The 22,609-nt window shown below is 36.3% G+C and overlaps 1 protein-coding gene across 5 annotated transcripts in view; it reads left to right on the top strand.

Moving 5' to 3' along the window:
• Nucleotides 1–22,609, top strand: part of FAM149B1 (family with sequence similarity 149 member B1) — a 71,830-nt gene that overhangs the window by 32,201 nt on the left and 17,020 nt on the right. For all 5 annotated transcript variants that reach the window (XM_026004412.2, XM_026004420.2, XM_072755054.1 and 2 more), the window contains 2 exons: nt 5,161–5,328; nt 6,313–6,500. In XM_026004412.2, coding sequence (XP_025860197.1) covers nt 5,161–5,328; nt 6,313–6,500 — 356 coding nt within the window. The remainder of the gene's footprint in view (nt 1–5,160; nt 5,329–6,312; nt 6,501–22,609) is intronic.

Genomic DNA, 22,609 nt, shown 5'->3' on the forward strand with positions numbered 1-22,609 from the left:
GAGCAAACTAAGAGACTAATAATGTATTATTTCACTCATATGTGGAATTTAAGAAACAAAACAGAGAAACAAATTCTTAACTTAAATGAACAAACTGATAGTTACCAAAGGGGAGTTGGGGGGGATGAGTTAAATAGGTGATGAGGATTAAGGAATGCACTTGTGATGAACACCAGGTGATTTATGCAAAGGTTGAATCACTATATTGGACACCTGAAACTAATATCACACTGTATGTTAACTGGAATTTTTTTTTAAAAGATTTTATTTATTTATTCATGAGAAACACAGAGAGAAAGAGAGAGAGGCAGAGACAAGGCAGAGGGAGAAGCAGGCCCCATGCAGGGAGCTCGACGTGGGACTTCATCCTGGGACTCTAGGTTCAGGCCCTGGGCTGAAGGCGGCGCTAAACCTCTGAGCCACTAACTGCCCCTAACTAACTGGAATTTAAATAAAACATTTTTAAAAAACCTAAATAGGATTATTTCAAAAATCTATGTTTACCCTTAAATCTATTGTAAAATATCATAGTTTTAATTCCCTTTTTTATTATTCCTAAATTTTTCCCCAAGACTATAATTTTACTTATTTGAGCTATGAGTTTTTAGTAGCAGTAGTTCTGATACTTTTTGGGGCTTGTAGTCATTTCAAGAGACCACAACGTAAAACATTACCTCATTAGGCCACTTATGGTTATAGGACCAGGGTTATCACCTAAATTGTCAGAGAATGGAATTTGTTTGCTTTTCTCAAAATTCAAGTTTCTTGTCACTAGGCTGAATTTTCTTTTTAAATTGAAACCTCATGTATTACATGAATAAGCCTTTTTAAATTTGCTCTTTTTATATAATTCCCAGAGTTTTACAAACTAATGTCTTTCACAGAGGTGATGTATTCTTTAATTCTCACTGACCAAAATTACATAACTCAAGTTACGTAATTAATATATTTACCTGATGTTAGTAGAGATTTTATATATGCCTTATTATTTTATAAGTAGTAGTTCTATTGAGACACTCATCTCCAAGGAACTAAGTAATCAAGGCCTGAGCAGTTAGCCCCTCTTCTTTTAGGATATCTGGCTAAACCATCCTGCAACATACTGCAGACTTCCTTTCTTTCATTTCTACTTGCTACCCTACTGCTGATTAGCCCTTCTTACTTTGGCTGTGCTTTTCTGGACTATTTGCTTACAGTTTTCAATTATTACTTTTATTTAACATACAGATAAAACATCTATTTATAATTCATATACAGACATATACCCAGCTGAAACAAATTATCCAGCTTTATTAGCATACCACTGCTTATGGAAAGCATAACAGAATCCATATTTACTTTCGTGTAACCCTTACTTTGTCCATACTTGATATTTTCTTGAATACCATTATGAACTCAGAGCATTTCAAAATATTTATATATTTTAATTAATCATAATTACTGATGCCCAAATTGTTACAACTTGGCCATGACAAGCTAGTTACTTTGTTTTTGTCTTGATGGTCTTTGCTTTGTGGTTACAGTAGGATGTTCCATGCCCATCTTTAAGTTTTTCTTCAAGACATAGAATCAGCTGAAATTTAAGGAGACCTACTTCTGTTGAGAGGCTAATAGTATTTGAGAACAAAATTTGGGTAGTGAAGTTCTGTAACTTGGTGCTGCTATTTTGGCACTTTTTGCTTTGTAAACGGTACGGAAAAATGTGTCATATTCATTTTGTTTTTTTTCAGTTTAACAAATCAATTTGCCATAAAATGAGGTTTATAAATGAGATTTTCTATAAAAATAATATTTCAAATTATATCCATTCTTGCCACTCAACATTACATCAGATTTTCCTTTTAAAATTAAGGGTTGCTCCTGTCTGTCTCCCACTTAAAAATCTTCAATAGCTTCCCACTGAATTTAAGATAAAAATGTAAAATTGTATCATAAGCTGACTTAAGCTATATCTCTATCACTGTCTTCTGTCATTCTCTTTCTTATTCACGAATCCTCTCACACTGACTTTCTTTAAGGTGTCAAATGTACTAAACAAAGTATTTGGTTCAATTTCTATTTTTGAATTCTTGGTCCAGAGAAAACTGGTACAATACAAAACACAAAACTACAGTATTTTCTTCTTTGTATTTCTTAACAGCACAGTGATTACAACATGATTAGCATTCAACATTTTTTTTTACTATAAGTTTAAGCATATCATATTTTTATGATACCAAATGATAGAAAAGTTAACGTATACACTGATATTATGGCTGCAAAACAATGTTATCAATCAAAACAAATATTAGTGTTTAGGTCAAAATGGAATTCCAGAACCGAAAAATAATAGAAGATGGTGGTAGAGAAAACACAGGCAAAAAAGGGCCATGAGAATATGAATTTAAGGATATTTCCACTTGAAAAAAAATATGCACTTTGCTGTTTCAAGTTAGCATAAGGAGCTGTCAACCTTTAGTTTAAATATATCCCTCAACAAAAATTAACTAGCTGTAATACCTAATAAAATGCTAAAGTGTGTGACTATATGCAGAATTGTAATCCTTGAAAACCACTAATAGAATAGCACATTTGTGTAAATGGCCAAATGACTTTCAACAAGTCTGCCAAGACTACACAATGGGGAAGGGACACTCTTCAACAAATGGTGCTGGGAAAACTAGGTGCCCAGATGCAAAAGAATGAATTTGGAACCTTACCTTGCATCATATATAGAAATTAACTCAAAGCAGATTATAGACCTAAACATAAGACCTAAGACTATACAAATCCTAGAATAAAACATAGGGAAAAAGCTTCAGGACATTGGATTTGGCAATGATTTATTGGATATGACACTAAAAGCATAGGCAACAAGAGCAAAAACAAATAAGTGGAACTATATCAAACTTAAAAATCTCGGAGCCTTGGGCAGCCTGGGTGGCTCAGCAGCTTAGCACCGCCTTCGGCCCAGGGCGTGATCCTGGAGACCCGAGATGGAGTCCCACATCAGACTCCCTGCAACTCAACAACAAAATAACCCAATTTAAAAATGAACGAAGGATTAGAATACACAATTCTCTGAAGAAGATATATATATGGCTAACAAGCATATGAAAAGATGCTCAACATCACTAATCATAAGAAAATGCAAATCAAAACCACAATGAGATACCACCTTACACACATCGGGATGGCCACTATCAACAGAACAGAAGATAACAAGTATTGGTAAATATGCAGAGAAATTGGAACCCTTGTGTACTTTTAGTGGGAATGTAAAATGGGGCGGCCACCATGAAAAACAAGATGGAAGTTACTTTAAAAAATTGAAAATGGAAAAAAAATTAAAAATTGAAAACATAATTATCATATGATCCAGCAATCCCACTGCTGGCTATATATATTAAAAAAAAAATGAAAGCAAGATCAAAAAGAGATATTTGCACAACCATTTGCAGCATTATTCACAATAGGCAAGATATCTGGAAACAACCCAAATGTCTATCAACAGATGAATGGCTAAAGCAAATACAGTATATATGTGCAATAGAATATTATGTGGCTGTAGAAAAGAAGGAAATCCTGTCACATGCTACAATATATTTTTTTTTAATTTTTTGTTAACTTTTATTTATTTATGATAGTCACAGAGAGAGAGAGAGAGAGAGGCAGAGACATAGGCAGAGGGAGAAGCAGGCTCCATGCACTGGGAGCCCGACGTGGGATTAGATCCCGGGTCTCCAGGATCGCGCCCTGGGCCAAAGGCAGGCGCTAAACCGCTGCGCCACCCAGGGACCCCTCACATGCTACAATATAGATGAACCTCAAAGACATTATGCTAAGTGAAATAAGCCAGTCACAAAGGGACAAATACAGTATGATTCTACTCACATTACCTATACAGAGTAGTCAAAATCATAGAAAATAGGAAGGCGGTTGCCAGAAGGAGGGGATTAGTATTTAATGTGTATTAGGGTTTCAGTTTTTCAAGATAAAAAAGTTCTTGAAATCTGCTACACAATAGTAATGTGAGTATACTTAACACTACTGTGAGGTACAGTTTAAAATTGTTATGATGGAAAATTTATTATATTTTTTACCACAATTTACAAAAGCCAGTCAGGTTGTATGGTATGGCTGCTGTTTGTCTTAAGCCTGTCTCCCTTGTATCACACATAAATTACAGCCTTTGTTTGTTTGTTTTTTTATTATTATTTCTTTTTTACAGCTATCCTAAATGCAAGGGCCAGTTAAGCTCAATACAAATCAGATTTTTTTTTTTTTTAGACATAAAGAGTTTTCTGAAACTCTCCAAAGCCATGGAGATATTTCAAATATTTTCAGTTCTACTGGCAAGTTCATCCACAGGCTTATTTCCTTTCCAGGATACTAAGTTACGTTTTCCTTTTGGCATCATGAAATCACACCTTCATGTAAATTTCCTTTAGTTCAGTCCTTTCTAGAGATCCACTGGATATAAGGTTGGTCTGAAATGGAATTGAGAGTAGCTAATTGTACTTTTCAGATCCTGATCAGGAAAGAGCTCTGGGCCACTTGTTCCTCTCAACCACCTCATTGCACTGATCACTTCCAGGAAGGCTGCAGATTTCTACCTCCTAAGGCTTACACGTGGATGGTCTGGCTCCAAATTAAACTCTTTGTTTTAAAAACCTAGCAAAGTCATTTTATCCTCCATGCATGTGAGAGAAGAATAAAGTACCAATGATTTTTTTTCCTCTCACAAGAAAATATTTCAAATTAAATGTTACTAACAGAGCAATACGTGATAAGGCAAAACCACTGTTATTTTTTTTTTATTACTTACAAATATTTTAGAAGTTAAAGGTTATTTTCCAGACATGGTAATCTTTGAAGTCTGATGATTTAAAAGGTTCCTTTATTAGAAATAATATTTGCAAAAACACTTTTATGATGTAGACTATTGGGGGTTTTTGCTGCAGTTTTAGAGGCAATGGGAACATTTTTCCTTTCATCCAACTGAAATTTTCTTACTAACAAAAAGGCCTATTTTGTTTTCAAAGCAAAAAAATTCTAGAGGGGTGCCTGCTGGCTCAGTTGGTAGAGCATGTGTGTGATTCCTGATCCTGTTGTGGCGGGGAGGGGACTGTGAGTTCAATTTTGTTGTACAAAGTTAATATTTGTTTTTTCCTCTCCCAGATTTGGTATTAGAGGAAAGAAGTTACATTTTTCATCTTCTTATGCTCATAGAGCATCTTCCATTGCCAAATCCCCTAGCTTGTATTCTATGGAAAGAGAAGAGGAAGACTGTGTAATCTTCTCTGAAGGAATAATAGAGGAATACCTAGCATTTGACCACACTGATATGTGAGTATTATGTCTTTAAAGCTTTTTTACTCCTTTCCTGTTTTGTGTATCAATATCTATCTTTTCCAAAGTATAGCACCAACATTACCTATAATTGGATTTATGTCACTTGGCTATTTATTTCCTATTACTTCCTACATACAAGGATATTGAATGCAGTACTGACTATAATAACAAAAGGTTGGTTGATCAGTAACCGGCCAGCTAGATATACCATGGCATATCCAATGGAATACTCTGCAGCTATTTTTTTTTCTGCAGCTATTTTTTAAGAGGCATATTCATCTGTATTAATAGGGATCAAGGGCCAGATACATTGTTAAGTAAAAAACCAAAGTGCAGTACAGTATATAATGTAACTATTTCTCTGGACCCAAGTATAGTGTTGGCTTCTGGGAATGGTAACTGAGGGACAGCGTTATAAACTTATTTTCCACTACATACATACATTTCCTTCCTTATAATTTGAATGTTTTCATCATATGAAAATATCTCCTATGAAAAGAAATATAAATTTAAATATAATTAATACTAATCAGCCTTCTCCCTGACTTAATGCTAGGCCAGCTCTTCCTTGGGAAAGAAGCAGAGGAGAAAGTCTTTAGTTGCTCTGCATAAACCTCTTACCATCCTTCTTTCCTGCTTACAGCTCCCCATTTAATTCTTGAGACCTCTGCTACCCTAGTGATAATTTTTACTATAGAGACCTTAAGATATTTCTTTATACCTCAAGGGTTCCGGAATTTTTTTTGTCTTAATTTATAATATATGTATCATAGTAAACATATCTGTTAGCTAGAGTATTAACCCCCAAATACTGGGGCTATTGGTTCTCCCTGACAAATGCAGATAACTGAGAGTTTCTGGCTTACAGATAGAATCTCCAGAAGAGCCTCAGAGGAGCTTCTTGTGCTATTGGGCTCTTCTGATTTTCCTTTCCTGCCAGTTAACAAATGTTTATTGGATTATTTGCTTTTGTTACAGGGAAGAGGGGTTTCAAGGAAAGAAATTACACGCAGCTCCAGAGAAAGAGAAATTAGGGTACCCACCCATTGCTCCATTTTACTGCATGAAAGAGGATGTCCTTGCTTATGTGTTTGACGATGTGTGGAGCAAGGTTCTGAGCTGTATGGAGCAGCTGACACGTAGTCATTGGGAGGGATTTGCTTCTGGTAAGGATCTTTGTGAAAACAATATAAAAAAATAGTTGTTTATGATTTCTAAACCCTAACTAGTTTATCAGATTAAATGCTTCATTAGTGTAAAAAGTTTATATTTGTATTTCCCACAGGCACGTACAGATATTTAGAAAATATTTGAGAATGAGTGGATGAGCAACAAGGCCTATTCTATGATAATTAGATTGTGTTTTCTTTGAATATAATTATTTGTGAGAAAAAAACATGTGCAAGTGGCAAATACATTTTAAAAACTGCTTTACTTAAGAATTACTGATATACAATAAACCATTCATATTTAAAGTATACAATTTGGTAAATTTGCCCCTGTATATAAACATGAAACTACAAAATAGTTAATATAATGAACATAATGAACCCTCAAAAGTTCATGACCTTTGTAATCCTTCCCTTCTGCCCATGCCTGATCCACCATCCCCAAGGGACAAAAAAATGTACTTTCTGTCACTATAGTTTAGTTTTTATTTTGTAGAGTTTCATATAAATGGAATCATGGTATTTACTTGTCAGCTTCCTTCCTTCAGCAGGATCATTTTGAGATTCATCCATGTAATTGTGTCTGTCAGCAATTTATTCCTAAAAAGTATTCCATTGTTCCATAATTTATCCATTTTACTGTCCATGGACATTTGGATTGTTTCAGTTTGGGACTATTACATGTAGCTGGTCTGTATGTTACTGTATCAGAGTTTTTTGAACATACATTTCCTTTTCTATTAGGTGAATGTCTAGGAGTGGAATGGTCTGATTATATGTTTAAATGTCTGTTTAGCCTTTTAAGAATTGTTCTCATTTTCTGTGATACATAAAAAATGGTCACAAAATTAGCAGTTTCAAACAACACACATTTATTATCTCACAGATTTGTGGGTCAGAAGTCCAAGAATTGCTTAGCTAGACCACTACTTAGGATCTTACAAAGTTGCAGTCAAGGTGTTGGCCATGGCTAGGTTCTCATGCAGAGGCTCAACTAGGAAAGGATCCACTACCCCTTTTGTGTGTTCTTTGAAGCATCTGGTTTCTTGTAGCTGTAGGAGTCACAGCAGCTTTCCTCTTCAAGGCCATCAAGAAAGACTGAGAGCTAGTCAGCTAGCAAAACAGCTAATATAACATAACATATTAATGGGAGTGACATCTCATCACTTTTAGGTGTGAACACCAAGAGGTAAGAATCATAGAGGGGCCATTGTAGAGTTTGTCCATCCTATTACTGCATTGGCTCTGAAGTCCAAAATATTATTATCTATCAGGCCATGATATAGACAAAGTTCCTGGATATAATACATTAAGTAAAGTTTCTGGGGCACAATTCCTTTCCATCTATAGACCTGTGAAAATAAAGACTATATGCAGTGGTATATAAACATCTAACTATATAATCCAGCCATTCCACTCCTGGAGAAAAGTTACCTTACCCAACACACCCAACATATAATAGTGGGCCAGGGAAAGGATCACAGACATTCCAGATAAGAAAGAGGGGGTAGTTTGCAGAAATGGAAGGTAAAAAAGGGGTTCATAGCAATTCTGAAGTCCAGTTGGGAAATACTGGAAGTTCCAATCCTAGAAATAATCCTCTCAGCTCTCTGTTCCAACCTCTGGGCTCTTGGTTTTACCCTCTGAGTCACCTTTCCTTTTTTCATAAAATATAGTGCATGTGTGTAGCTTAGTAGTTTTATCAGACTGCCTCCTGCCAGTAGAATTTTGAGGATCTGACAGCCTTCTTTCATTAAATTTTCTTGCCATCTAGAGATACAGAATTTTCAAAATCGTCAAGTCCTGGTTTCTTTATATTTAATAATTTTTCTTTCATTTTCTCTTCCTCATCTTGTGTTTTATTATAAGTAGCAAGAAAAATATCAGACCTCACCTTCAACACTTTTATTGGAAATCTCCTTAGCTACATAACCAGAATGATCACTTAAAAGTCCTGCTTACCACATGACCACAGAAGACCATTTCACTAAGATTTCTTCTACTAAATAACAAGCACCTCCTTTCTTCCAGTTTCTAATAAAATGTTTCTTATTTCCTAAACCCTCCCCTACAGCATCCTCCAAATCCAGATTTCTACTAAGTCCATTCGAGGCAATTTATGCTAGCACTATTATACTTCTCAAAATTCTTTCAGCCTCTATCAATGAATAATTGAAAATGAAATTAAATTAAGGAAACAGTTCATTTACAATAGCATCAAAAAGAATAAAATACTTAGGATTAAACTTAACCAAGGAAGTATAAGACTTTTGTACTGAAAACTTCAAAACATTATTGTATGAAAATAGAGAAAACCTAAAGAATTGGAAAGTTATCCTGTGTTTATGGATTGGAAGGAAGACTTAATATTGTTAAGATGGCAATACTCCCCAGTAGATTTACAAGTTGAGTGAATGTCCAAAATACTAAAAAGGAACAAAATATGAGACTTCACACTTCCTGATTTTAAAACTTGATACAAAGCTACATTAACTTAAAAAAAAAGCTACATTAACTAAAACAATGTGGTACTGGCATAAGAATTAATATATACATCAACAGAATAGGATCAAGAGTCCAGAAATAAACCCACACATTTATGGCAAATTGATTTTCAACAAGGGTGCCAAGACCATTCAATGGGAGAAGAATAGTCTCTTCAAGAAATGGTGCTAAAACAACTGGATAGTCCCATAAAAAGGAATGAATTTGGACCCTGATTTCACACCACATACAGAGTATCAACTCAAAATGGATCACAAACATACATTTAAGAACTAAAACTATAAAACTCTTGGAAGAAAACATAGGAGTAAATCTTAATGAGCTTGGCAGTGGATTCTTAGATGATTCCAAGACCATAAACAACAACAGAAAAAGCAATAAACTGGATTTTATACAAATAAAAAAAAACTATGTATCAAAGGATATTATCAAAAAAATGAAAAGACAACCTATAGGATGGGAGAATATAAGTGCAAATCATACACCTGATAAGAATCTAGGATCCACAACATATAAAGTATAAATTCAACAACAAAGAGACAAACAACCCAATTTAAAAATGGGCAAACAGGGATCCCTGGGTGGCGCAGCGGTTTGGCGCCTGCCTTTGGCCCAGGGCGCGATCCTGGAGACCCAGGATCGAATCCCACATCGGGCTCCCGGTGCATGGAGCCTGCTTCTCCCTCTGCCTGTGTCTCTGCCTCTCTCTCTCTCTGTGTGACTATCATAAATAAATAAAAATTTTTTAAAAAATGGGCAAACAACTTGAATAGATATTTCTCCAAAGGTTACACATGGCCAATAAGCATATGAAACGATGTTCAACATCATATTCCTTAGGGAAATATAAACCAAAACCAAAATCACAATGAAATACAATTTCATACCCACTAGGATGGCTACGTTGGAAAAAAGGACAATAGCAAGTATTGGTGAGGATGTGGAGAAATTGAAAACCTCATACATTGCCGGTGGGAAAGTAAAGTGTTATAGCCATTGTGTAAACAGTTTGGTAGTTCCTCAAAAAGTTAAACATAAAATTACCCTATGACCCAGCAATTCCATTCAAAGGTATATAACCAAGAGAACTGAAACCATATTCACACAAAAGCCTATGCATGAATGTTCACAACAGCATTATTTGTAATTGTCAAAAAGTAGAATAAAAGGCTCAGTTAGTGAAGCATGTGGCCCCTGATCTCAGTGTTGTATGAACCCCACATTACATGCATTGATTACTTAAAAATATATACTTTTTTAAAAAAAGTAGGATCAACCCAAATGTGCATCAACAAACAATTTTGTTTTGAAGAAACAGAATTTGGTATATCCAAGTGTTATGGACTGAATCGTGTCCTCTTCAGAATTTGTACATTGAAGCCCTAAACTCCAATGCGAATGTTTGGAAATGGAATATTTAGGGAGGTAATTAAGATTAAATGAAATCACAAGTGGGGGGCCCTAATCCTATAGAGTTGGTATCCTTATAAGAAGAGGAAGAGACGGCACAGCTTCTTTTCTGTGCACAGAAAAGAGATCACACAAGGAAGGAGACAGCTGCCTATGATCCAGAGAGCTCCTTGATCTTGGACTTCTAGCCTCCAGAACTGGAAGAAAACAAATTTCTGTTATTTAAGCCATCCAGTTTGTGGTATTTTATTGTAGCAGACTACGTAACTAATGTACCATGCAACGTAATACTATTTGTTCATAAAGCAATCCTGCATGTTACAACATGGAAGAGCCTTGAAAATATTATGTTAAGTGAAAGAAGCTGGACACAAAGAGCCATATATTTTATTATTTCATTCAGTGAAATGTCTAGAACAAGCACATCCATAGAGAAAGAAGGTAGTTTAGTTGTTGCCAGTGGATAGAGGAAGAAGGGAATTGAGAGGTATGTGGTATCTCTTTGGAGTGATAGGAATTTTCTGAAATTAGTGGTGCTGGTTGCACAACATTGTGAATATACTAAAATCCTATCAATTGTAAACTGTAAAATGGTTAAAAATGGTGAATTTTATGTTACATGAATTTTATCTCATTAAAAACATTTTTAATATTTTCAAATTGTATGAATGTGAGTCTGTTGATGGTTAATTCTTCTTATAGATGAGAAAATTTTTAATTCAAATTATTTATTCTAAAAACAAAACAAAACAAAAAATGTTCACCCATTTCTCCAGCTCCCCACACTTGCCTCTAGCAGCCACCAGTCTTTTACCTATGAGCTTCATTTTATTTGTTTTTGGATTTCATCTATAAGAAAGACCATATGGGGGCAGCCCGGGTGGCTTACCGGTTTAGCACCGCCTTCAGCCCAGGGCGTGATCCTGGAGACAGAGGATCGAGTCCCGCGTCAGGCTCTCTGCATGGAGCCTGCTTCTCCCTCTGCCTGTGTCTCTGCCTCTCTCTCTCTCTCTCTAATAAATAAATTAAAAATCTTTAAAAAAAAAGATCATATGGTATTTTTATTTCTCTGATTTATTTCACTTAGCATTATGCCTTCAAGGTCACAAATGGAACAGTTTCATTGTTTTTTATGACTGAAGAATATTCCACTATATACATATATATATATGTGGATGCCACTATATACATTTAGCAGAATATTCTTTACATATATATATATACATATATATATGATATCACAATTTTTTTAACCATTCATCTACTGATACTTAGGTTGTTCCCATATCTTGGCTGTTGAAAATAAATGCTGCAATGAACATGGAGGTACACAGATCTTTTCAAGTTAGTGTTTTCATTTTCTTCCGATAAATACCCAGAGGTGCAATTACTGGATCATGTGGTAGCTCTATTTTTAATTTATTTTTTAAAAAGATTTTAGTTACTTATTCATGGGAGACACAGCGAGAAGGCAGAGACATAGGCAGAGGGAGAAGCAGGCTCCTCGCAGGGAGCCCAATGTGGGACTCAATCCCAGAACTCCGGGATCACGCCCCGAACCGAAAGCAGACGCTCAACCACTGAGCCAGCCAAGTGTCCCACCATTTTTAATTTTCAAAAAAGATTTTATTTATTTATTTATTTATTTATTTATTAGAGAGAGAAAGCATAAGCTGGGGAAAGGGTAGGGGCAGAGGGAGAAGCAGACTCCCCATTGAGCAGGGAGCCCAACTCAGGGCTGTATTCAAGGACCTTGACCTAAGCGGAGGGCAAATGCTTAACCAACTGAGCCACCCAGGTACCTCTATTATTAACGTTTCCCCATACTGGCTACACCAATTTACATTGCCACAAACAGGGCACAAGGGTTTCCTTTCTCCACCTCCTTGCTAACCCTTGTTATCTCCTGACTTTTTGATAATAGCCATTCTGACTGGTATGAAGTGATACCTCATTGTGATTTAGATTTGCATTTTCCAAATGATTAATGATGTAGAGCATCTTTTCATGTACTTGTTGGCCATCTGTGTTTCTTCTTTGGGAAAATGTCTATTCAGATCTTCTGCCCATTTTTAAATTGGATTTTTTTGGGCTATGTATATATTTTCACGTATTTTGGATATTAGCCCCTTATCAGATAGATGATTTGCAAATACTTTCTCCCCATTCAATAGGTTGCTTTTTTCATTTTGTTGATTTTTTCCTTTTGCTATGTAGAAGCTTTTTTCAGTTGATGTTTTATTGTGCTTTCCTTGGTTTTGCTTTTGGCAGCAGATTAAAAAAATCATAGCCAAGACCTATTGTGGTTTCAAGTCTTATGTTCAAGTGTTTAATCTATTTTAAATTGGCATTTGTGTATTGTGTAAGATACTGGTCCAATTTTCCCAAAACTATTTATTGAAGAGACAGACTGTCCTTTCCTCCACTGAACATACATGCATGGATTTATTTCTAAGTTCTCTATTCTGTTCTGTTCAGTTTTTCTGCCAGTACCACACTATCTTAATTGCTATAGCTATATATATGCTATATGCTGTAGCTATGTTTAAAATATGGAAGCCAGATGTCTCCAGCTTTGTTCTTTCTCAAGACTGCTTTGGCTATTTGGGGTCTTCTATTGTTTTAATGCAAATTTTAGGATTGTCCTCTTTTTTTTTTTTTAAGATTTATTTGACACACACACACACAGAGAGAGCACACAGCAGGCAGAGGGAGAAGGAGAAGCAGGCCCCCAGCTGAGCAAGGAGCCCAATGCGGGACTCACTGAGCTGAGGGCAGACGCTTAACTGACTAAGCCACCCAGGCACCCTATCTGTCCTAGTTCTGTGAAAAAAGCCATTGGAAATTTGATAGGAATCACATTGAATCTATTTTTGGGTTAGTATGGATATTTTAACAGTATTAATTCTTCTAATCTAGGAGCACAGAATATCTTTCCATTTATTTGTGTCCTCTTCAGTTTTTTCATTAATGTCTTGTAGTTCTCACTTATACAGGTCTTTTACCTCCTTGGATATATGTATTCCTAGGTGTTTTATTCTTTTTTGATGAATTTTAAGTGGGATTTTTTCCCTTCTTTTATCCCCTTAATTTCTCTGATAGTCCATTAATTAGTATATAAAAATGCAACAGATTCTTGTGTATTTATTTTGTATCCTATAACTTTAATGAATTCATTTATTAGTTCTAACAGTTTTTGATAAATCTTTAGAATTTCTATATATGTCATCTGCTAATAGTGAGAGTTTTATTTCTTTCCCAATTTGGATGCCTTTTATTTCTTTTTCTTGCCTAACTGCTCTGGCTAGGACTTCCAATACCATATTGAATACAAGGGTGAGAGTGAACATCCTTGTCTTGTTTCTGATCTTAGAGGAAGCTTTCAGTTTTAAACTATTGAGCATGATGTATTCGGTGGGCTTGTCATATATGTACTTTATTATGTTGAGGTGCATTTTCTCTATATCTACTTTTGTTGAAAGTGTTGAATTTTGTCAAATGCTTTTTCTGCATCTAAGGAGATTATATTTATTCTTCATTTTGTTAATGTAGTGTATCATACTGACTGGTGAGTGTTGAACCATCCTTGCATTCCTGGTTTAATACTACTTAATCATGATCGTATTATCCTTTAATTTTTAATTTTTTTATTTTTCATTTTTATTTAAGATTTTATTTACTTATTCATGAGACACACACACAGAGAGAGGCAGAGGCATAGGCAGAAGGAGAAGCAGGCTCCATGCAGGGAGCCCAATGTGGGACTCAATCCCAGGACTCCAGGATCACACTGAAGGCAGATGCTTAACTGCTGAGCCACCCAGGCATCCCTAATTTTTATTTTTTGATGTATTATCCTTTTAATTTATTGTTGAATTTGGTGTGCTAATATTTTGTTGAGGATTTTTGCATCCATGTTCATCAGGGATATTGGCCTGTACTTTTCTGTGGCATCCTTGGCTTTAGTACCAGGGTAATGGTGGCATCATTAAAAAAAAAGTTTAAAAGAGTCCTTTCTTCTTTCTTCTTCTGTTTTTTTGAAGAGTATGGATTGGTATTAATTATTTTTTGAATGTTAGAATTCACCAGTGAAGCCAATCTGGCCCTGAATTTTTGTTTTTGGTAAGTTTTTAAATTACTCATTCAGTCTCCTTTACTAGTATATGTTCAGATTTTCTGTTTCATCATGATTCAGTATGGGCGTGCTTCTCATAAGTATGATGGGAGTTCTCTGTGCCTCCTGGATCTGGATGCCTGTTTCTTTTCCCAGATTAGGGAAATTTTCAGCTATCATTTCTTCAAATTAATTTTATGCTCCCTTTTCTCTTCTTCTTCTTCTGGGACCTCTATAATACAATCATTATTCTCATTATGCATAATTCTTTCTCTCTTTTGTTTAGTTTGTTTTCCATTATTTTGTTCTAGGTCCTTAATTTGTTCCTCTGCTTCATTCAGCCTACTGTTCATTGCATCAAGTGTATTTCTGATCTTGGTTATTGCACTCATCTCTGTATGATTTTTTAACTCTTTTATCTCTATGGTAATAGTCTCACTGGCATCTTCCATTCTTTTCTCAAGTCCAGTGAGTATCCTTATGATTGTGCTTTAAATTCTCCATCAGGGAGTGCCTGAGTGGCTCAGTTGGCTATGCAGGACTTTGGCTCTAATCATGATCCCAGGATTCTGGGATTGAGCCCCATCAGGCTCCCTGCTTGGCAGGGGGCCTGCTTCTCCCTATCCCTCTGCTTCTCCCCCTGCTTCTGTTCTCTCACTCTAATAAACAAAATCTTTTCAAAAATTCTGCATCAGGCATGTTACTTATATCTGTTTTGCTTAGATCTCTGGCCATGACCTTATCTTGTTACTTTATTTGGGATAAATTCCTCTGTCTTCTCATTTTATGTAAGTCTCTGCCTGCTTGTGTGTATCAGAACAGTCAATTATATCTCCTGTTTCTGAAAGTAATGGCCTTACAAAGATGTCATGTAGTGCCCAGGGCCTGGTGCTTCAGGGGGTGGCTCTAGTGTGTGCTGCATATGCTGTGCTACTGTGTTCTGTCTTCTCTGCCCTTCCAGCCAGTCATCTGCAGGGGCTTTTCTTTCCTGCTGGGACAGTGTTTTGTCCCTGGCCTGAAAGTGGTGTTTTAACTAGGTGTGCCCTGGTCTGCCTGTGAAATGAGACCTGTCACTGCTTCCACTGGAACTGAGGCCCTACAAAACTCTCTGGTTGGGAGATGTGGTGTGGGGAGGGGTCACGCTGGTCTTCAGGGGAAGGGGCCTGCTACACCAGGATGAAGTTAGTTTGACTGAGAAGGGCAGTACCATTGGAGCACAGGGGTTCAAGGCTTAGTGTAAGCAAGTTAGGTAGACACTGTCTGTACTGTGCTGCTTCCTACACGACTCTGTGCTTATGCTGGTGTGGGGGGTTAGGGGGGAGGGACATGGCACTGGCCATTTCCTTTGTTCTCAGAGAGATGTTTCTGAGAATACTGCCTCTGAGGGACACACTCCACGAAGAGCAAATAATCTCCCCACTGTGTACTCCATATTTTCTTCAGATTGTGGTTTCCACACTGTATGCCCCCAGGTTCTTTGCCTGCCTTTTCTCCAAGAGCAGCACAGTGCCCTCTAAGCTCTATCCCAACCAAGTCTGTTGACCTTTAAAACTCCAACCTTTAAGCCCCACCAATTGCAAGAACTCATGAAATTCAGCCTCTTTCATTTTCCAAGCCAGTGGCTATGGAGAAATGTTCTTGTGCATTCCCCTATGTGCTCCTCTCTCCTCTCTCTCTCTCTCCTCTCCTCTCCTCTTCTCTCTCTCTCTCTCTCTCTCTCTCTCTCTCTCTCTCTCTCTCACCTTTCTTCACATCCATAGCTCCCTCCCATCTGCAGCAATTACAATCCGTTTCTCTCTTAAATCACATCTCCACACTTCCTACATTCTTTGATGTGACTTCTCTCACTTTAGTTGTAGAGTTTGTTTTGTCAGTCTTCAGGTGGATTTCTGGGATATTTATGATTTGATAGTTATTCAGTTGTATTCAAGGGATAAGGTGAGCCTGGGGTCTTCCTATTCTACCATCATCTTCCTATCTCTACAGGAAGATTTCTTGACTTATTTTAGGACATGTGCCAGAAAAGCAGAGATGTGTGGCAATTTCCTCTGGGAACAGAAGAACTTGAAGGCACCATTATCCTTTCACTTACCTAGCATAGATAGCCAGATACTTGTGGGAGGCAGTTCTGACACCTCCATCTATCTTGTTGGTACTACTTACTATACCCCCATAATTCCCCTGCAGTCTCATCCCATCCAGCCTGACCTACCTGTCAGTCATCTCCAAAAGCAGCTCCTACCCTATCATCCTGGTAGTCAGCCCTGGCCAGGAACTTGCCTACAAAATGATGCCCACCCCAGAGAGTGGGGAAGCTAAACCCCACACCAGTATGTGAACAGTAGCATGCTGAGAGTAGATGCTGGTGGGTCTCTCAGCTAGCTACTCCAGGAGCAAGCTCTGCCCAACACTGTATCTTTACAGTTGGTCACTGTAGACTGTCACAGTTGGTCACTGTAGACTGTGGGACTGAGGATAGTCCTGCTCACCATTGAGTCTACAGCAGGTGCAGCCAGGCCTCTCAGTGAGCTGCTCAAGAAGCAAACACTGCCCACCAGTGTTCCCACAGTAACCTTGGTTCAAGCAAAACAGGAGGGTGCAGGCAGCCCTGCAGCACCTGGTTCTGATGACCAAGGTGGATTGCACTACAGAGCACCACAGGATGCCTCCTACATAAGGCAACTACTTTCAAAACCAGGCCTACCTAACACATAGAAAAAAACACAGATTATGAAAAAGATCAGGAGACCAAGGAATGGGTTCTAAATGAAGTAACAAGACAAAACAACAGAGAAAGAGCTAAATGAAATGGAGATAAGCAATCTACCTGACAGAGTTCAAAGATACTCACTGGACTTGAGAGAAGAGTAGGAGATAGAAAGGAATAAAAAATATTAAAAAGAGAACAAGTCAGACTAAAGAGTACAGTTACCGAAGTGAAAAATACACTGGGGGTGGGATTGCTTGGGTGGCTTAGTCAGTTAAACTCTTGATTTCAGCTCAGGTCACAATCTCAGGGTTGTGAGATTGCGCCCCACATTGGGCTCCATGCTGGGCATGGAGTCTGCTTAAGATTCTCTCTCTCTCCCTCTGCCCTCCCTCTCCCCCCCCTCCCCCCAGAAAATATACTAGAGGGAATTAATAGCAGATTAGAGAATGTGGAAGAATGGTTCAGTGATCTGGAAGACAGGGTAATGGAAAGCAACAAAACTGAAACAGCAAAAAAGAAAAAAAATTTAAGTGTATAGATTAAGGCACAACTGTGATAACACTAAGTGTAATAACATTTACACTGTAGGAGTCCAAGAAGAGGAGAGAGAGAAAGGAATAGAAAATTTATTTGAAGAAATAATAACTGAAAACTTCCCTAACCTTGAGAAGGAAACAAACATCCAGGCCCAGGAATCACAAAGAGCTTCAAACAGGATGAACCCAAGGAAGCCCACAAGACATATAATAACTAAAATGACAAAAATTAAAGCATCAAGAGAAAAGGAAACCATTACATACAAGGTAAACCTCATAAGATTATCAGCTGATTTTTCAGCAGAAATTTTGCAAGCCAGAATAATGTGGCATAATATATTCAAAGTCTTACATAATATATTCAAAAACTTAAACCAGCTAAGTTATCATTCAGCATTGAAAGATAAAGAATTTCCCAAACAAAAATTAAAGGAGTTACCATGACTAAACTAGCCCTACAAAGAATGTTAAAGGAACTTTAAAGTGGAAACAAAAAGGTCATAACTAGAAGAAAATTTTGAAAGGAAAAAAAATTTCCTGTCAAATGCAAACATACAGTAATGGCAGTAATCAATCACTTATAAAGCTACTATGAAGGTTAAAACACAAAAGTAGTAACATGTATTATATCTACAAAAATCAGCCAGAATACACAAACTAAAAAGTTACAAAAATATATTATATATATAAAACATGGAGTAAAAATCAAGTGATTCTAGAATGTGTTCAAACCTAAGCAAACATCAACTTAATATAGACTACTATATATACTGATAAGGTGTTACATATGAATCTCATAATAACCACACTGAAAAATTTTGACCGACCCACACACAAAAAAGAGCAAGGCATCTAAGAATAACAATAATGGAAGTAATCAAACCACAATGGAAGAGAGCAATAAAAGAAGAAAGGAACAGGGAATAATGCAAAAATAACCAGAAAATAATTAACAAAAATGACAGTAAGTATATACCTATCAATTACTTTAAATGTGATGGATTACATGCTCCACTCAAAAGAAACAGGGTGAGAGAATAAAAAAAACAAGACCTATCTCTATGCTGCCTAAAAGAAACTCACTTTAGATGTAAGGAGACACAGAGAATAAAGTGAAGGGTTGGAAAAAGATATTTCATTCAAATGGAAACCGAAAGAAAGCTGGACTAGTATACTTAGACAAAATAGACTTTAAAATAAAGACTGTAATAAGCAACAAAGAAAAGCATTTCATAATAATGGGATAAATCCAACAAGAGAATATAACAATTGTAAATATCTATGCATCCAGAATAGCAGCAAAATATACAAAGCAAATATTAACAAACATAAAGGGACAAATTGACAGTAATACAATTGTAGCAGGGGACTTTACGACCCCATACATATTATGAATAGATCATTTAGACAGCAGATCAATAAGGAAACTGGCTTTGAATGATACATTACACAAGATGAAGTTAACAGATATGTACAGAACCTTCGATTCAAAAAATGGCAGGATACACATAGAACAAGTACACATGGAACATTCTCCAGGGTAGATTACATGTTACGACACAAAACAAGTCTCCATAAATTTAATATTTAAATTACATCAGGTGCTCTTGGGTGGCTCAGTCGGTTAAGCGTCTGACTCTTGATTTTGGCTCAGGTCATGATCTCAGAGTCCTGGGATCAAGCCCAGCATTGAGCTCCCCACTCTATGAAAGTCTGCTGGTCTCCCTCGGCCCTTCCTCCACCTCACGCTCACTGCCTCCGTCTCTCTCTCTCAAATAAATCTTTAAATCATATCAAGTATCTTTTCCAATCCCATTAGCATGAAATAAGAAATCAATTACAATATAAAAAATAAAAGAATATAAACACATGGTATAAACAACATATTACCAAATAGCCAATGGGTCAATGAAAAAATTGAAGAGGAAATCAAACAATACCTGGAGACATATGAAAATGGAAATAGGACAGTTCAAAATCTCTGAGACACAGAAAAGGCAATTCTAAGAGGGAAGGTTACCTGGCTACATTAGCAATACATGGCTACCCCAAAAACCAAGAAAAGTCTCATTTTAAACTTACATATAAAGGAACCACACATAGAAAAAAACCCAGAATTAGCAGAAGGAAGGAAATAATAAAGATCAGGGTGGAAATAAATGAAATAGAAACAAACAAAAATAGAAAAGGTCACTGAAACTAAGAGCTGTTTCTTTGAAAAAATAAAATTGAAAAAAAAATTGATACACCATTATCCAGACTCATCAAGAAAAAAAGAGGACTCAAAATCAGAAATGAAAGAGAACTTAGAAACTATATCAGAGAAATACAAAGCTTACAAGAGACTGCTATCAAAAACTGGAAATCTACAAGAAATGGGTAAATTTCTGGAAACAATACAAGTCTCTAAGACTGAATCAGGAAGAAATAGAAAATCTGAACAAATCAATTACTAGTAACAAAATTTTGAATTGGTAATCAGAAAGTTCCCAAGATGGGGTGTCTGGGTGGTTCAGTCAGTTAAGCATCCAACTCTTTATTTCAGTTCATGACTTCAAGATTGTGAGATCGAGCCCCTCATTGGGCTCTATGCTCAACAGAGAGAGACTGCTTGAGAGTTCTCTCTCTCTCTCTCTCCCTGTCCCTCTGTTCCTCCCCACTCACGCTCTCCCTCTAAAATAAATCTTTAAATTTTTTAAAAAATAAAGAGCAGATCTTGGAAACAACAAAACTCCCAAGAAAAGTCTGGGACATTATGCTTCACAGGTGAATTCTAGTTAAAACCTATCCCTCTCAGCATGCCTCAGTGGCTCAATCAGTTGGGCATCTGACTCTTGATTTCAGCTCAGGTCATGAGTTCAGGGTTATAGAATCAAACCCCACATCAAGCTCTTCACTGGACAGAGCTGTGAAGAACCTGTTTGGGATTTTCTCTCTCCCTCTTCCACTCCCCCTCTCCTGTTGCACTCTCTCTCTCAAAATAAAAAATAAAATAAATAAATAAGATAAAATAAAATAAAATATAAAATAAATAAAATAAATAAAATAAAATATAAAATAAAATAAATAAAATAAAATAAAATAAAAACCCTATCCCAAAAAATAGAATAGGAAAGAATGCTTCCAAGTTCACTCTATGAGATCAGCATTATCCTGATACCAAAACAAGGCAAAGACACTACAAAACAATAAGATTACAGACCAATATCCCTGATGAACATAGGTGTAAAATCTTCAACAAAATATTAGCAACTGAACATAAAAATACATTAAAATAGGGGCAACTGGGCGGCTTAAGCATCCAACTCTTGATTTCAGCTCAGGTCATGATTGGGGAATGGTGAGATCAAGCCCTGTGTTGGGCTCCAAACTCAGCAGGGAATCTGCCTGAGATTCTCTCCCTCTCTCTCTCTCTGCTCCTCTCCCAGCTTGTGGACACACACTCTCTCTCTAAAATAAATAAATCTTTAAGAAAATACGTTAAAAGAATCATTCACCAAGATCAAGTGGGATTTATTCCAGTGATGCAAGAATTGTTCAACGTCCACAAATCAATGTGATATAACACACTGACAAAATGAAGAATAAAAATCACATGATGATCTTGATGCAGAAAAAGCATTTGACAAAATCCAACATCCAGTCATGATAAAAACTCAATAACATGGGTAGAGAAGAAACACCTCAACAAAATAAAGACCATATATGTCAAACTCACAGCTAACATCATACTCAATGGTGAAAATATGAAAGCTTTCCTTCTAAGATCAAAAACAAGATAAGGAGTCCACTCTTCCTGTTTTTATTTAACATAGTACTGGAAGACCTGGCCACAACAATCAGACAAGGAAAAAAAAAAGGCATCCCAACTGGAAAGGAACAAGGAAAATTGTCACTATTTGCAGATGATATACCGCTTTAAAAAAACAAAAAAAAACAAAAAAAAAAACCTAAAGACCCCAGGAAAAACGTGTTAGAATAAATGAATTCAGTAAAGTTGCAAGATACAAAATCAATATACAGAAATCTGTTAAATTTCTAAATACTAGTAACAAAATAGCAGAATGAGAAATTAAGAAAATCTCATTAAAAATACATAGGACTAAATTTAGGGAAGGAGTGAAAGACTTGTATTCTGAAAATTATGACATTAATGAAAGAAACTGAAGTTGACACACATAAATGGGAAGATATATATCCATGCTCATGGATTGAAGAATTAATTTTGTTAAAGCATCCATATTATGCAAAGTAATCTTCAGATTCAGGGCAATCCCTATAAAAAATTAACAGCATTATTCACAGAACTAGAATGAAAAATTCTAAAATTTGTATGGAACCACAGAAATCCCGGACTATCCCAAGCAATTTTGAGAAATAAGAACAAAAGTTGGAGGTATAACAATCTCGGGATTCAAACTACATTACGAAGCTACAGTAATCAAAACAGTCACAAAAACACATAGATCAATGAAACAGAATTAAGAACCCAGAAATAAACCCATGTTTATATGGTCAATCTATAACAAAGGAGACAAGAATATACAATGTGGAAAAGGCACTCTCTTCAATAAATGGTGTTGGAAAAACAGAACCAGCTATATGTGAAAGACTAAAACCAGACAGTTCACTGCATACACAAAAATAAACTCAGAATGGATTAAAGACTTACATATAAGACTTGAAACCATAAAACTCCTATAAGAAAATATATACAGTAAACTCAGGGACATCAGCCTCAGCAATATTTTCGGATATGTCTCCCAAGGAAGGAAAAAAATAAAAGCAAAAATAAACAACCGGGACTATATCAAACTAAGAAGCTATTGCA

The sequence above is a fragment of the Vulpes vulpes genome, chromosome 4, assembly GCF_048418805.1.
Source record: "Vulpes vulpes isolate BD-2025 chromosome 4, VulVul3, whole genome shotgun sequence".
Classification (NCBI taxonomy): domain Eukaryota; kingdom Metazoa; phylum Chordata; class Mammalia; order Carnivora; family Canidae; genus Vulpes; species Vulpes vulpes.